Below are 15,348 nucleotides of genomic sequence, written 5' to 3' on the forward strand. Positions count from 1 at the left end.
GCCCTGGGTTGGGTTCTGCGCCCACCTTGGCGCCTACTGTGGTAGCTACTCACACGGTTGCATCTACACTCCCAATTATAATTTCACAAGCCGGGCAGGCTGTAATGCCTGGTATGCCTGGAAGAGAGCCCTCTACGCTAATGGTAACTTCACCTAACCCAGCAGTGTCATGGAGTGTCGCTCCTGGATTGGGGAGCTGTGTTTCTGCTTGTTCCGCTACAGGTTCTGCTGGTCATTTATCTTCAAAGCATCGGAGGCATCGTGAAGCTGAGGACGCGGTAGCATCCACGTCAGCTCAAGGGTCTTCGTCGCAGATGGCTAGAAATGTGTGCAGGCAGCCTATGGAGTCTGGTGAACATGTCTGTGATTTGGTTTATGATGATAACCAGGTTTGGGCTCTTCTTCAAACAGTGATATTACTGTTCAATCACGGAGCAGCAATGAGAGATTGATACAGCTCCTTGAGAGGAAGTTGGGCGGTCCCTGATGCCATGCCAGGAATGCTGGGGAGGGCACCCTAGGCAAAGCAGGTGATGATGTGGTACGCTGTGGTAATACAGCAGTCTGTAGGGACATTAGAATAATGGTGCGGGATAGAATCTGCAGTGGTAAATTTGTTGACATGTTCACTATTACTAGTAAGGCTAAGTTGGCCTTGGCTGCTTCAAAGTCTCGGTCTGGCATAGGTGAGGAAGCATATCATAATTTCTCGAATTGGATGGAAGGTATGCTTGTGATTGCAGCATGCTATCTGGAGGCCAGGCCAGAGGAGCACATGAACGTGGTTAAATATTTATACCCAATACAAGTTATGTACATGCATTCCAAGGGAAGCATGTGGAGGAAGTATGACGAGACTTTCAGTAAAAAGCAAGATGGGCTTCAGGTGATGGATTTTGTTTGTAAGTATGTGGAAGTCTGGTTAGAAGTGACTGTGACCTGTGGTGAGACAGCGGCAACCTCTGGTGAGACATGGTTCGTCCTTTCAAGGCCGTGGCAGATGTTTTGCCCATAACGGGGGACACTGACAGAGCAGTCCTGTAGACTTTACTTTGCAAACCGTTGTACATTGTCCATGCCCACATACTTACATTACCCCCTTAACAGCAACGATAACAGCGTCACGCTCGCCGGTGACGTCATCAACTCTCGTCGCCGTCTTCATTCGTCGCGATGCCTTCCAGGCGTTGGTCATATCAGTCGGGAAGGAGCCGTTCGCTGTCAACATGTCGGGGTAAGTGTTGTCGAAATAATGATAATCATTATTCCGTACCCCACCTTCCCTAACAGGGATGTTCAATTAGTTTACCACCCTCGGTGTAGTTGGGAGAGGGGGCACCGCTTGGTCAGGCGGGCCTCAGCTAATTAGCCAAAAGGGGTTGAGTTGGGCTCCACCGCCTAGAAGTGTCCAAAATGAAAATGCAGGAAGTTTATGATTTATTGGATATGGCTGATTGGTCCTGCTATTTATTGCCCACCATTCTTTCTGATTAAATGTTATATTTTTAATAAAAATTTTGTGACCTTTCAAATGCCAAACAAGTGTCTGAGTCTTTATTTTTATGTTACAGCAAGTATTGGTAAGTGAAATATTGTATAAGGTATAACTATCAACTGTTAGACGGATTAGGGTAACAGAGAGCAGGAATTGGCGCGAAGTAGCATAAACGCAGAGGTTGTGTATATTAAAGTAAAAGTATTGAGCTTACCAAGAATTAACTAAATTTGTAGGGGGTTGGGTAGGTACTAGGCAATCAGTGTTAGAGTTCAGGGAGGAGCTTCGTGGGGGAAGGCTTATAAGAGTGGCAAGTGGCAGTTAGTTTTTTCTTGCCTTCTAGAAGGTTTTCCCGCCCACCCAGTCTCATTTTTTTAAAATTTTTACTTATTATTTTATTTTTGTTTATTTATTATTATTTTTTCTCTTGTTTTTGTCTGTCTGCTTTGTTTGTCCTTTAGCCTGTTTTTCCTTTTTGAAAGGTCCAGTTGGCGGAAAGCAGTCCAGTCAGCGGCCATAGTGACACATTCGGGTGGCGTGTTCGGCACTCTCCCCTAACAGGGATGTTCAATTAGTTTACTATCCTTGGGGTAGTTGGGGAGCACTGCTTGGTTGGGCGGGCCTCAGCGAATTAGCCAAACGGGGTTGAGTTGGGCTCCACCGCCTAGAAGTGTCCAAAATTTTAATTCAGGAAGTTTGATTTATTGGATATGGCTGATTAGTCCTGCTATTTATTGGCCACCATTCTTTCTGATTAAATTTTATATTTTCAATAAAAATTTAGTGACCTTTCAAACGCCAAACAAGAGTCTGTGGGGTAAATGTATTAACATGCGGGTTCTTCAACACCCGCGAGTTCAGCGTCTTCGGCGATTAAATTTAAAGTGGAAGTCTCCCTTTACAATGCAGCGCCGCTTTAAATTTAATCGCCGAAGACGCTGAACTCGCGGGTGTTGAAGAACCTGCATGTTAATACATTTACCCCGTGTCTTTAGTTTTTATGTTACAGCAAGTATTGGTAAGTGAAATATTGTAAAAGGTATAACTATCAACCGTTAGGCTAATTAAAGACTTGGTGGCTCACAACTACAGTCGTTTCATTTTTTTAAATATTTACAAATAATTCATTAAATTGTTTCTAATTTTATGGGAAATGACAAAGCAAATATAAAAAACATTGTGAGTTAAGATGTGGATATTACATAGCTTATGTCATTGTACATGAAATTATTAAGAGAAAATATATCAACACAGTAACAAGCTAAATTACACAAAACTAGTCTAGTGAAAAACTAGGCTCCTGGAAATAGTTGATTCAAGCAGCAGTCACATGTGCTGTAATTTGTTAATGTGGTAATGTGTTCTACTGTCATTTACACTTACCCATTGCACGCCAGATCAAGCAGAAAATCAATGTGAAACAAACAAAAGCCCAGTTCCATTCATGGTTTCTTCCAACTGTGGAAACACCCATGAAGATAAAGATCAAGGTTTCGCTGACACTGCTGAGCATCTTCATGAAATACTTGATTGTAGTGTAAGATTTCTGGGACACGTTCTCTTCCACATACTTATTCATAGACATAGCACATGTTGTGATGCTGAAACAGAAACACTCACTGTCATGATGTCTGTTCATGTGGTAATTTTTAGCTATTCAATAATAATATATCCTGTTCCTTTTCTCCGTGAAATACAATTCCAGCTATGTTTTAGCATTCCTGCTCTTTTGTAGTTGATTAAAAGCACAATGTGTAAGTTTAGGGTATTCGACAATCAGTTTTTGGGGGACAATTTTGCACCTGAAAAAGTCAGGTAACAAAAAACAAAACGTTAAATAACATCACAAGCAAGAATATAAGGGCAAACTTTTCAAATGGCCACAGATGCTGTAAAAAGTCACACTTTTTTCAAGGGATCACTTCAACTGACTTTTAACTATAGATTCACATACAACTCTAGTTATTATACACAATAGAAAACACCATTAAATAATACAACCCATACAATAGTATAGGGTAGGTGCTGATAACTATGAGTAGACAATTTTAAGAGCCTGATGAGCAGTTTACCCATACACCTCTATGTATGATCGCAATAAGCGGACACTGAAAGGATCTTGGGTACACTCTTATATATGTTCTTACTTCATATTAAGCCTAAGAGGAGCATAGTATTTGTTATAAATGCAGCATATATCATACCCAATCTTGCCTCTTCTTCATTTGGGACAGGGGATGTGACCCATCACAATGGGCGTGTGACCATACCACTGGGGGCGTGCCTAGCTATTTTAAAGCACTGGGCCACACCATATTCTCCTCCCCTCCAAACACCATTCATTGCACTGCGTGCTGTACTCTGCCTTGCAGAGCAGCAGTGAACAGGCAATAATATCCAAATTTCCCACCCACGGGACAAAGCCATGTAGGACAGAACCCTCAAATCAGGACTGACCAGCCTAAACTTGGACAGTTGGGAGGTACGCATACATATCCTAATTGTGAACGTTTCATAAATAAAACCACCTCTAACTTACCTTTTGTGTCTTTCCCTTTTCTGCTTTGCACAATAAGTTTTATATGATAGAATGTCCAACAGGAAAGTCAGGGGCTGTAAAACTGGGCTTGGAATCCTAGATTCTGTGTCGCTGATCGGTTGCCGTGCTGGTCTGCCACTGTTATTTTTTGTACTGCAGTTTTTGAGAGACTATTCCTAGGGATTTCTAATTTCTTAATGAGCTTCACCTGTTCCTAATCTGGAAAAAAAAGGCTATAGAAACCCAGCAGTGTCCTGTATCCTTGACTACTACTGGGGTTTGTACCTGTGTTCATACAGTGTTACTTCTGTTATTATTACCTATATACTGAACTGATTTGTGCTTGCCTACGTCTCTGCTTCATTACAAATGTACTAACAGCTTGCTTAACTATGCTCCGCATCTGCCTACACTGACAGTATGATATACTGTATAATATATATATGACATACTCTTATATTAGCTAACATAAACATGCTTGTGAATTTCAGGGATTTATAAAGTTTGTTGTTGCAAATTACACTTCAGTATTTGGATTATTTTTCTCTGTACACAATAGTAACACAAGAAAATGTCTATATATTTTTGGTTACTTTAAATTAGTCGATTTTAGGATATGATTCCCTAGTCCATCCTTATACAGAATTCCCAAATTATTGTGCATACTTGCCTTAAAACAGACCTAAAGATAGCTTGTAGGTCTACAACAGCTTGGTATTCCAACTGTTGTAGACCTATAAATTCCATCATGACCTGTCTGCCAGAGAACATGCTGGAACTTGTAGTTACACAAAAGCTGGGGAGCCATAGGGTGTATTTCTGTACTGTAATTGATAAGTTCTATATCACTGTCAAAGGTAGTTTTATATTATACTATTCATTTCATAAGCCTGCACTGCTAGGAGATTACTCCGAACCCCTGCACCACATCACAAATGGCTAAATCTAATAAAGTTGATGCCAGATGACTCCCTGAATAACCACAGCATATTAGTTCAATTCTAAATTTTGCTGCTTATCACTGTATGAAATGATGCAAATGCTTATGAAACGATTAACTGCTTGGCACTATATTTTTTTCTTTTTGCCCCAATCAGATTTTTTATGCTTAACTTGTAATAGTTAATGACTGCCCATTACAGCTTGTCAAGCAATAAAAACTGATAAATGCACTTGGGAAAAAGTCATAAAATGTATTTGCTTTAGAGAAAAGATCATGGCAATGATTGATTACCGACCTGTATGTGTGTTATTTTATTACCTGCTACTTGAGATGGGTCTACTCACTTGCTAACAAGACACATGAAATGCAGCTAGGAATATTAGCATAAAGTTTGCTATTCTCTAATGACGTGTACCTCAGAACCAATTGTAATCCGGTAACGCAAGCTGATATACATGAGTGCATTGTACATCAGCCCAACACCAACAATTGTTTGCCAGGTGCTGAACAGATTGCTGTTAACTGTACTCAGCCATTTCAGACTGAGAGTGCCATTGACTGTACACTACAATAGAAAGAAAGTGTAATTTTAAATATCTAATTTGCATATTAACGCATGATTGATACAGGATTGCAATGCATACCACTAAGTGTGCCAGCTTTGTAACGTATGTAGTGTTACTAACTGTGGCCCAAAGGTGACAGCAGACGAGGTCACCGGGGGCAATATAACTAAACTGGAGTCTTGTGAGCCAGGTGCCGGTGATGTGGGCCTCATTTAAGTTGTATATATGACCTCTAAATAGAGGTATACCATCCAAATAAGCAGAAAAACATGTAATAAGAGAATGTATAAATTAGAAAAATATATCCTCACTCAGGAATATAATGCAGCACAGTGTGTGACCAATACACTTAGTGTTGAAGGCTTAAAATCCTGGACTTATATAGTAAAATCAGAGTCTGAAAAGTTCAAAGCAGCGGTAAATGCAAAAACGATCTTACCCGACAACTTGCACCTAATGTCAGCTGTTTAGGGAAAAACACAGACAGGTAGACTTTTTCAAAGAAGGAAAAAAAAAAGTCTGCATTGCGAGCGGACGAAACGCGTCAGGTGGAGATATTCTAATAAATGGTATTATACACCTGGATAAGCAGAGGACTATTACTCACTACTACTGGATACTATTGGACTAAAATTTTACAAGCGGATATATTATACTATCCCCACCCCTATGAATGGATATTATCTAAATCGAGATCAATCATCAGGTTGTAAGAAATCTACAGGGGAGGTGATTTTCCCTAAACAGTCGGCGTTTGCATTATACAAATTTAAGACAGTTGAATACTTAGGACACACAGCGTCCATGTGATATCTAGTGGTTCACTTAGGATCCCCGTCTGCAGATTTGTAGACGATGCTGGTAATTCCGACACCTGTCATGCCGCCAGAAAACCCCCCGAAAGAATAGAAAATCGACTTGAAAATAATTAGACTTAGCTTGAAGACGACGCTGGAGACCCCCGAAGACAGCAGCATAATGACAGAAAGGCTTTCCGATTGGAGAACTGACCGCCTCTGCTGCCTGACGTAATTGCGACGTGTTTCAATCAAAATTTATGCTGCTGTCTTCGGGAATCTCCAACGTCGTCTTCAAGGTGACTCTGCTTATGGCCTACTCTCAGTCAAGCCCTAAGTTGTGGGGACTTGTCTGCCATAATAGACCCTTGCAATGGAGAGGAAGAGTCCCAATATTCAGATAAGGGGGAGAATTATGGGTGGGGGTTTACAATACAACATTATTATACAACATTATTCTGTAAAGGTGGAGTTAACCATGACTGGGCCAGACTGAACTAGAAAAATCCGAGGAACATATTTTTGGTATAAATATCTAATATTTTTCATTTCTGAAAATTGATTTTTGCATAACATATTTATAAAAGGGAAGCATTGGAACATACTGCATAGAAGATGATTCTTTATTGCCTATTACCAAGACCTTGTCAATATTTTTAAAATGAAAGAAATACAGTCATATTTTTACTTTGAAGGTACCAAGTACAAGTTTTATGGGTAACTTACGCCATAATTCCTGAAAGGTGGAACATTTCTGCAGTTAAGTATGACAAATAGCTGTACAGAAAAACAAAGAGAGGCTCAATCACACGGATGTTGCGGGTGAAGCGGGTGGTGAATGCAGCAATAAATCCAAAAATTATTCCAATTAAAACTCCTCCTATTCCCACCAGAAAGAAATTAGCCATTCCAGAAAGGATGTCAGTTGTTTCAATAGTTGTCATTTCACAGAATGATTTGAATAAATTATACAGCACCTAACAACAAAATTAAGAGACACAGGCATAGGCATATTAGTTTCTAACATATATAAACAGTCAAATGCATAATAACACAAATGTATGTTTTTGTTATGTTTTCATTTGTTATGTGTTTATTTGTTATGCATTCATTTGTGAATTTTATCCCCACTGGGATTAGATTTATCAAACATTATAAAAAGGAAAATGGGAGGTGTTGCTCATAACAACCAATCAGATTATAGCTATCATTTAGCTAGTATATTCTAGACATTGTTAGAAGGTTTGATAAATCTACCCCTGGACCCCTCCTCAATAAAGATTTCTGGACTCCCTTTGCTCTGCAGAGCTTGTGCTAACTTATTTTTATTTAGAAATTCAGTAAAACATGAGATTTCACATGGGCTGCTCAAACTTTTGCATACAACTATAAGCACCATCCTATTATAGTCACAATCTACAATTTACAAAAAAATCTTAGTGGTTGAATAGGGACTTTCCTTCTTAGTCAGCCAATCACTAGCGGCAAGTGAGTTTTATATTCAATTACAGTTAATTCAAAATTGCATCTGTATGTTTACTTATTTCGACTATTTTGATATAATAGTTATGGGTCTAATCGACCTAGGTGCACCGTGCTGTAACCACTGGGATGCAAAGTTGCCAATCCAGGGATCCCAGTCTTGTTTATCCCTCTAGAACTGCCCAGTACTGCCCATCTGATGGTGGTATAATGGTGGTGTAGCAAAATACTGTGAACTGAGAGGCTGGTGCTGCAGGACCTACAAAAAGTGTGGGAAAATGTTAAATGTAAACAGGTACATAATCTGACTATACCTGAAGCTATGGCATTTAAATCTTAAACTCAATTCTGAGACTTTTATAAAAAGTGTACGTATTGGTGTTATAAAGCAAATCGAACTACATACACAAAGTAGAGACAAACTGAAATTTAAAATAATGATTTATTTTTTTTCACAGATGGGGTAATAGAACCATGGATCTTCTAGAAAAAAATGGAACCTTTTTTCACAGATTCCCATTTTAATACACTAAACTCCCAGTAAGCAATGACTGAAGTAAGCAGTTGTGTGCATGTGGGAAATGCATAGGTCAAACATATTACTATTATTAAAACATATATATAAAACATTAATTGAAAAAGCAAAGAAAAAAAAGGCAGACTAATATTTGACATCCCATCCTAGAAGATCAATTGTCTCTACTGTATCTGGACCTATAATATATTGGTACTTTACATCTGATTATTCTGAGTAAACCTATATATATATAAGAGATTGTAAAGCATTTATGAATCATCATATTTGCAGTTTTGATTTCAGTAAGGATAGTGTATATTGAAGACTTTTATTGAAAAGGTGATTTGGACTTTGAATTTTCCATGGCACTACTATAACTGTATATTTTGAGGTATACTCAGCACCAGGCTATAAAACCCTTTATGTATAAATTGGTGTAATTGTTACCCAATATAACTCAGGGAGGTGCTCCAGTACTGTTTTAGAACATTAATACAAGAAAGAGAAAAGAAGGAATAGTACTGAAAGGAGCACTCTTTTATTCAGATACTTGAATTATTATCATTTATGTACGTTAAAATGAACAACCTTTATTAGTAAATTTAAAATAAATAAGCGAAATATTAAAATACGAAATTTGATACAAATTGACCTGAATATTACATCAGTTAAAAAAGGTAGAAAACTACCACATTGGCCTGATGCTATGTATAGTCCCTCTTATTATTAATAGAGTGTATTCATGACATATAGTCACTAGGGTTAATTATATGAAGGGCTATGGTAAACCCATTATTTTAAATCCACCAGGAGGCAGGCTTGAGTCCGCCTACTGAACAGACTTAGCTAGTCCACATATATCATTATTACCACTCTCTGATCGTAATCACTATTATAAGGAATGAGGTAATGGTAAATCTAATGATTTATGAATTAGGAACGTGTTCCCTATCAGGGTATCACTGATCACTGATCATAAGGGTAAAAGCTGGTATACTACATGTATAGTTTCAGGAGGTCCACTGGTTACTATGCTCACCAGTTCATAGATCCCCTTGATTCTTGACTAACTATATAGATTATTGTAATTCACCCTGGTACATTCTGTCTGCTGTATCATAGCGCTGGATTAACTAGCTCGATAAATCGCTAACTAGTGTCAGTGAGTCGAGGACTGCTAAACCCTAAGTCTCATTTCATGGATATGAGAGAATATATTGATATAAAACACCGCTGCTCTTAATTATTAGATAGTGAGGGCATAGCATACAGGCTCAGTGTGAACGCCGACGCGCATTTCGCTTATGAGCTTTAACGAGGCAACCAGACTGACGGTTCCAAATGGCTTTATAAAGGGATGAGCCCGCCCACTCTATGACGCTCGTGTGTCACGTTAGACTGGACACTATGCATTCCCCGATATTTGCAAGCGTTGATAGGTTATAGAACATCACATGACTCCGTCATGTGTTCAATGATGTGGTTTGTTGATATTCTCGTTTTACAAGGGGAGGCCTGTCATAAATCAAGCAGTGTAATTGGTCCCCTGCTATATCGATGGTAACAGAATTTTAATGGTGTTCTGACATATTCTCATGGTAAGTATATCTCTTCCACCTCACCAACAATATATAGAAAATAACATTAAATAGGGTGGACTTGATCATTCATTGATACGCCACCTTCATATTATTCCATTGAAAATATACTTATTAATTCTGCGTTTAACTATTAATTAAGATGACCTGATATTATTATATTAAAGATATAGGATTTCTGAGCGCTATTGAAACATCGGGTGTATATAATAGGCGATATAGCTCATAGCTCCCTCCTACTATTTACAATGTTTTAACATATTTTCTTAATAAGGATATATATACCTTCCACCACGGCAACCTTATATAAATAATAACTACTTATTAATGACTGAAGGAATATTTGTCATTCATTAATGTGCCATTTTCATGTCATTACGATAGGAATCGAATTAATAGTTCTACATTCACCCAGTAATTATTAGGATGATCTAGTAGTATTATAAATCTAGAAATTCTGACCAATATTATGCATCAGGTATGTAAAATATTTGCTATGGTTTATGTCTCCCTCAAAATAGTTGGGGTAAATTGCTTGCTACATTATGGCAGTATCTAGTTGTATATTCAATATATACATCTCTATTCCTTAATTTGAGCCTGAGCCCCTATTGTTGATGATCTTCGTTTATATTAAAGCGCACTATTATTAGTCATCAAAAGTTATTTATATAATATATATAAACCTAGGACTGGGTGCTGACTCTTAATATCATTATCTAGTGTCCAGTGAGTCAGTGAATCATCATAGTACTGTACATCGTGTATTTAGATTATAGTTTACTAATTATAAATGGAAATCGTCTGTTTATTCAGGTAACTTAATCCTAATTATTTTCTAGTGATGATGAGACAATAGTGATTAGAAATGTAGGTGACTGTAACTTTGCTAAATAACTAAAACGTGATGTGATATTAATTAGTTAGGTAAGCTTACAACGCTTACTTATTAGTGATTATACGTAAAATCTATAATAACCATTGTGTTGTGTATTTAATTATAGGGTATTAATGACACTAATTGTCAGTCTAATTCCCAGTCAGCTAGGGTTCCATTATGAGTTTTATACATTAAGTATTTAATGTTGTGTAGGTGTTAAACATAAACTTCTATATTGTCGTGTGGTCAGTGATATATATAGGTCTAAAATGCTCTGATTAAGATCAAATTGCTCCTACTAATTCAAGAAAACACCATATAGTTACTGTTGTCATTAAGGCCTTTAGGGGTGAGACTTCCCATGAAAAAGATTTTTTTAGTCTCATGTTTCAGAAGTTCAGTCTTAATATCCCCTCCCCTTAGACCTAACGTGATTTGTTCCATCGCATATGCTTTAAGATGTTTGGGATCATTATCATGATGTGTCAAGAAATGCTTTGCCACTGTAGTCAGTGGTTTCATATTTGTTCTATCCCTATTGGCATTGCGTATATTCCCAGCGTGTTCCAGGATTCTTTTCTTAAGCGGTCTGCTGGTCATACCTATATAGTTGAGTTGGCAGGGGCAAGTTAGACAATATATTGTATTAGGAGTATTGCAGTTGAGAAACTGATCTATAACCCATTTTTGTTGGAATTTGTCTACATATTCCTTTGTTGGAATTGCATATTGACATGCTTTACAAATTCCACATCGGAAAAAGCCTTTTGGCCTAGTTGACAACTGTTTACAAGGTGACTGAAGTGAACTATGCACAAGTTGGTCCTTAAGATTTTTGGAACGTCTCCACGTGATTTGAACCTTGTTTTGTAGGGTTTGACTAAGGTTCTCGTCTGTCATGAGGACATGCTGTAACAGATTCTGGATACTATATTACTAATCTTGATTAGCACTGGCTTACCTGAGGTGCGGAGTCTAACGATCTCCCCGGTGTTCACCAAGAACCGCCGCAAGGCGGGGTGGGCTTCGCTGCCAGGAGTCGCAGGTCGCGATCCCCAGGTTTGCCTCAAGATGTAGTACAGCGGAGTGAAGCGGTGGTAGCGGAGTCAACAAGCCGGTTCGGTACACAGGAATGGAGTCAGGCAGAATCAGAAGGCAACTCGGAGTCAACAAGCCAGGTTCGGTACACGGGTCACAAGAATAGGAGAATGGTCAGCAAGCCGGGTTGGTACACAGGGATAGGAGAGCCAGGGGGGTCAAACAGGCAGAGATCAGCACACAGGAGAAACTGGAAACAGGAAGACACTGCAATCCACGAAGAGCAGGAGCCAGGAACAGGTAAGTGTTGCTCTGACACTCAGCCAGTGTCAGAGTGAGGTTTTTATACTGAAGGAGATTCAAAATCCCCGCCTCTAGGGTTGTGGTCATGTGACCGCCTCCGGGTGCGGTCACATGGTCCTGAATGCGGAAGTGCGGCTGGACGGAGCGGCGGGGATCAGGTAAGTCCGTGACAGTACCCCCTGCCATAAAGGTGGACTCCGAACACCTAATAGGGTTTCAAAGGAAATTTTTTATGGAAGGATTTAAGTAGACGGGGAGCATGTAGGTCAATGGCTCTTACCCATGAGCGCTCCTCAGGGCCGTAACCCTTCCAATCCACCAAGAACTGTAAGGCAGACTCAATCTAAAGGCTACGGGATTAATAATCTCAGATATAGCAAATGGGCCAATAAACTTGGGAGCAAATTTTTTACTGGGAACCTTTAAACGAATGTTCTGGGTGGATAGCCATACCCTGTCACCAACTGCAAAACTTGGAGTCATTCTTCTCCTTTTATCATAGAATTTTTTGGAACGAGTAGTTGCTTGTTTTAAGTTTGTCTTGGTTTGTTCCCAAATATCAGAGAAGTTACGAACCAGAGAGTCCACTGCTGGAACTTCAGAAGATGAGACTTGAGAGAAGGTGGGTAGTCTAGGATGGCAGCCATACAGAACAAAAAAGGGGGAGTTAGAGATGGCCTCATGAAAATGGTTGTTATGGGCGAACTCGGCCCAAGGGAGAAGGTCCACCCAGTTGTCTTGGTTACTAGAGATAAATATTCTTAGAAACTTCTCTAATTCTTGGTTGGTTCTCTCAGTAGCCAAATTGGACTGGGGATGATATGCGGAAGAAAAGTCAAGCTTAATCCCGGATTTATTGCAAAAAGACCGCCAAAATTTTGATATGAATTGTGATCCCCTATCGGAGACAATATGTTGAGGACAGCCATGGAGGCGAAATATTTCTTTAATAAAAATATCGGCTAAGGAGGAGGAAGAAGGAAGGCCTTTGAGAGCAATAAAGTGGGCTGTTTTAGAGAAGCGATCCGTGACCACAAGCACTACAGTACAGGATTTGGAAGGGGGAAGGTCCGTGATAAAATCCATGGAGATCTGTGACCAAGGGTAATCAGGAATGGGTAATGGGAGCAAGCATCCATAAGGCTTTTTCCTAGAGGTCTTGTGTTGAGCACATTTGGAACAAGCAGCAACAAATCTCTTCACATCCTCCAGCAAGGAAGGCCACCAGTAGCTTCGGGACAATAAGTCCCAGGTCTTGCGAATGCCGGCATGCCCAGAGAAGAGTGAGTGATGAGCCCAGTGAAGGAGCCGGGTGCGTAGATGTGGCAAGATGAATGTTTTGCCTGGAGGACAACCCTTTTTCAGGTGTGTAGCTGCCAATACTTGACATGGATTTACAATGAATTTCTTATCTTCCGAGGATTCCATGTCAGCTGGATCAAAAGAGCGAGATAAGGCGTCTGCCTTTGTATTCTTAGATCCTGAGTGAAAAGTGATGTTGAAATCAAAGCGTGAGAAGAATAAGGACCACCTTGCTTGTCGAGGGTTTAGACATCGAGCAGTGCGTAAGTAAAGCAAATTCTTATGGTCGGTATATATGGTGATAGGGAATTGCGCTCCTTCTAGTAAATGTCTCCATTCGGAGAGAGGCAATTTGATGGCCAGGAGCTCTTTGTCGCCAATCCCATAATTCCTCTCAGCAGGTAAAAAGCGACGGGAAAAGAATCCGCAGGGATGAAGTTTTCCAGAAGGACCTCGCTGTGATAGTACGGCTCCTGTGCCAACAGAAGAGGCATCTACCTCCAGGACAAAGGGACGAGAACAATCTGGCTGTTGAAGAATGGGTGCAGATGAAAAGAGAGACTTTAATAATATAAAGGCTTGGATAGCCTCAGAGGACCAAATACCAGCATCAGCAGATTTGCGGGTTAATGCTGTGATGGGAGCCACGAGAGAGGAGTACCCCTTGATAAATTGACGATAATAGTTGGAGAATCCTAGGAAGCGTTGAGTGGCCTTAAGGCCCGAAGGTTGGGGCCAGTCAAGTATGGCTTTCAATTTTGTGGGATCCATCTGTAGACCGGTGCCCGAAATAATATATCCCAGGGAGGGAATTTGTCTCTGCTCGAAGGTGCATTTCTCCAATTTGCAAAATAGATGATTTTCTCGGATACGAGAGAGGACCTCCAATACATGAGTACGATGAGATGCTAGATCTTGAGAAAAGATGAGAATGTCGTCCAAGTAGATGAGTACAGATTGGTACAAGAGGTCTTGAAACAGCTCATTCATAAAGCTCTGAAATATAGCTGGGGCATTGCATAGCCCGAAAGGCATGACCAGATATTCAACGTGGCCGTCTCGGGTGTTAAACGCCGTCTTCCATTCATCCCCCTCCTTAATGCGTATAAGGTTATACGCTCCTCTGAGGTCAAGTTTAGAAAAGATGGTGGCACCCTTAATCCGGTCAAATAATTCAGAAATCAGTGGCAGTGGATACCGATTTTTAACGGTAATGGCATTCAGGCCTCTGTAATCAATGCAAGGGCGGAGGCGCCCATCTTTAATTTTTACGAAGAAGAAGCCAGCCCCAGCTGGGGAGGCAGACTTGCGGATGAAGCCCCTGTTTAGATTTTCTTGGATGTACTCCTCCATAGCCTTAGACTCCGGGAGGGAAAGGGGGTAAACACGGCCCCTGGGAATGGGTTTACCAGGTATCAGATCAATGCCACAGTCCCAGATTCTGTGAGGGGGAAGTCTAGTGGCCTCTTGTTGACAAAAAACATCAGAGAAGGTTTGGTATGGCTCAGGCAGGAGAGTCACAGGAAATTCTTGGATACGTCTGGGACTATTCGGGGGAACCACTCTCTGCAGGCAGCGAGAGAAGCAGGACTGTCCCCAGGACAATATGTGACCAGATTTCCAGTCCAAGGTGGGAGAGTGGACACGAAGCCAAGGAAGTCCTAGGATGACTGGGTTGGTAGATCTCTGTATTACTAGAAAAGAAATCTTCTCTCGATGAAGTGCTCCTATCTGAAGTAGAAGAGGAATAGTGCGTACCAGGATGGACCCCTCAGGGATTCTTCCCCCATCAATGGCCATCAGAGAGATGGGTTGTTCCAAGGCTTGTGTGGAAATAGCGAATTTTTTAACTACTGTGGCAGAAATGAAATTTCCTGCGGCTCCGGAA

At 40.2% G+C, this 15,348-nt stretch overlaps 1 protein-coding gene across 1 annotated transcript in view; it reads right to left on the reverse strand.

Annotated features, from left to right (window-relative positions):
* LOC142141581 (sodium/hydrogen exchanger 2-like) overlaps positions 1-15,348 on the reverse strand; it is an 85,066-nt gene that overhangs the window by 24,380 nt on the left and 45,338 nt on the right. Inside the window, exons 3-4 of the mRNA XM_075200199.1 lie at positions 7,067-7,317; positions 2,879-3,096 (exon numbers count right to left, since the gene is read on the reverse strand). Of these exons, the coding sequence (XP_075056300.1) occupies positions 2,879-3,096; positions 7,067-7,317 (469 nt within the window). The remainder of the gene's footprint in view (positions 1-2,878; positions 3,097-7,066; positions 7,318-15,348) is intronic.

This window comes from Mixophyes fleayi, chromosome 2 (genome assembly GCF_038048845.1).
Source record: "Mixophyes fleayi isolate aMixFle1 chromosome 2, aMixFle1.hap1, whole genome shotgun sequence".
In the NCBI taxonomy this organism is placed as follows: domain Eukaryota; kingdom Metazoa; phylum Chordata; class Amphibia; order Anura; family Limnodynastidae; genus Mixophyes; species Mixophyes fleayi.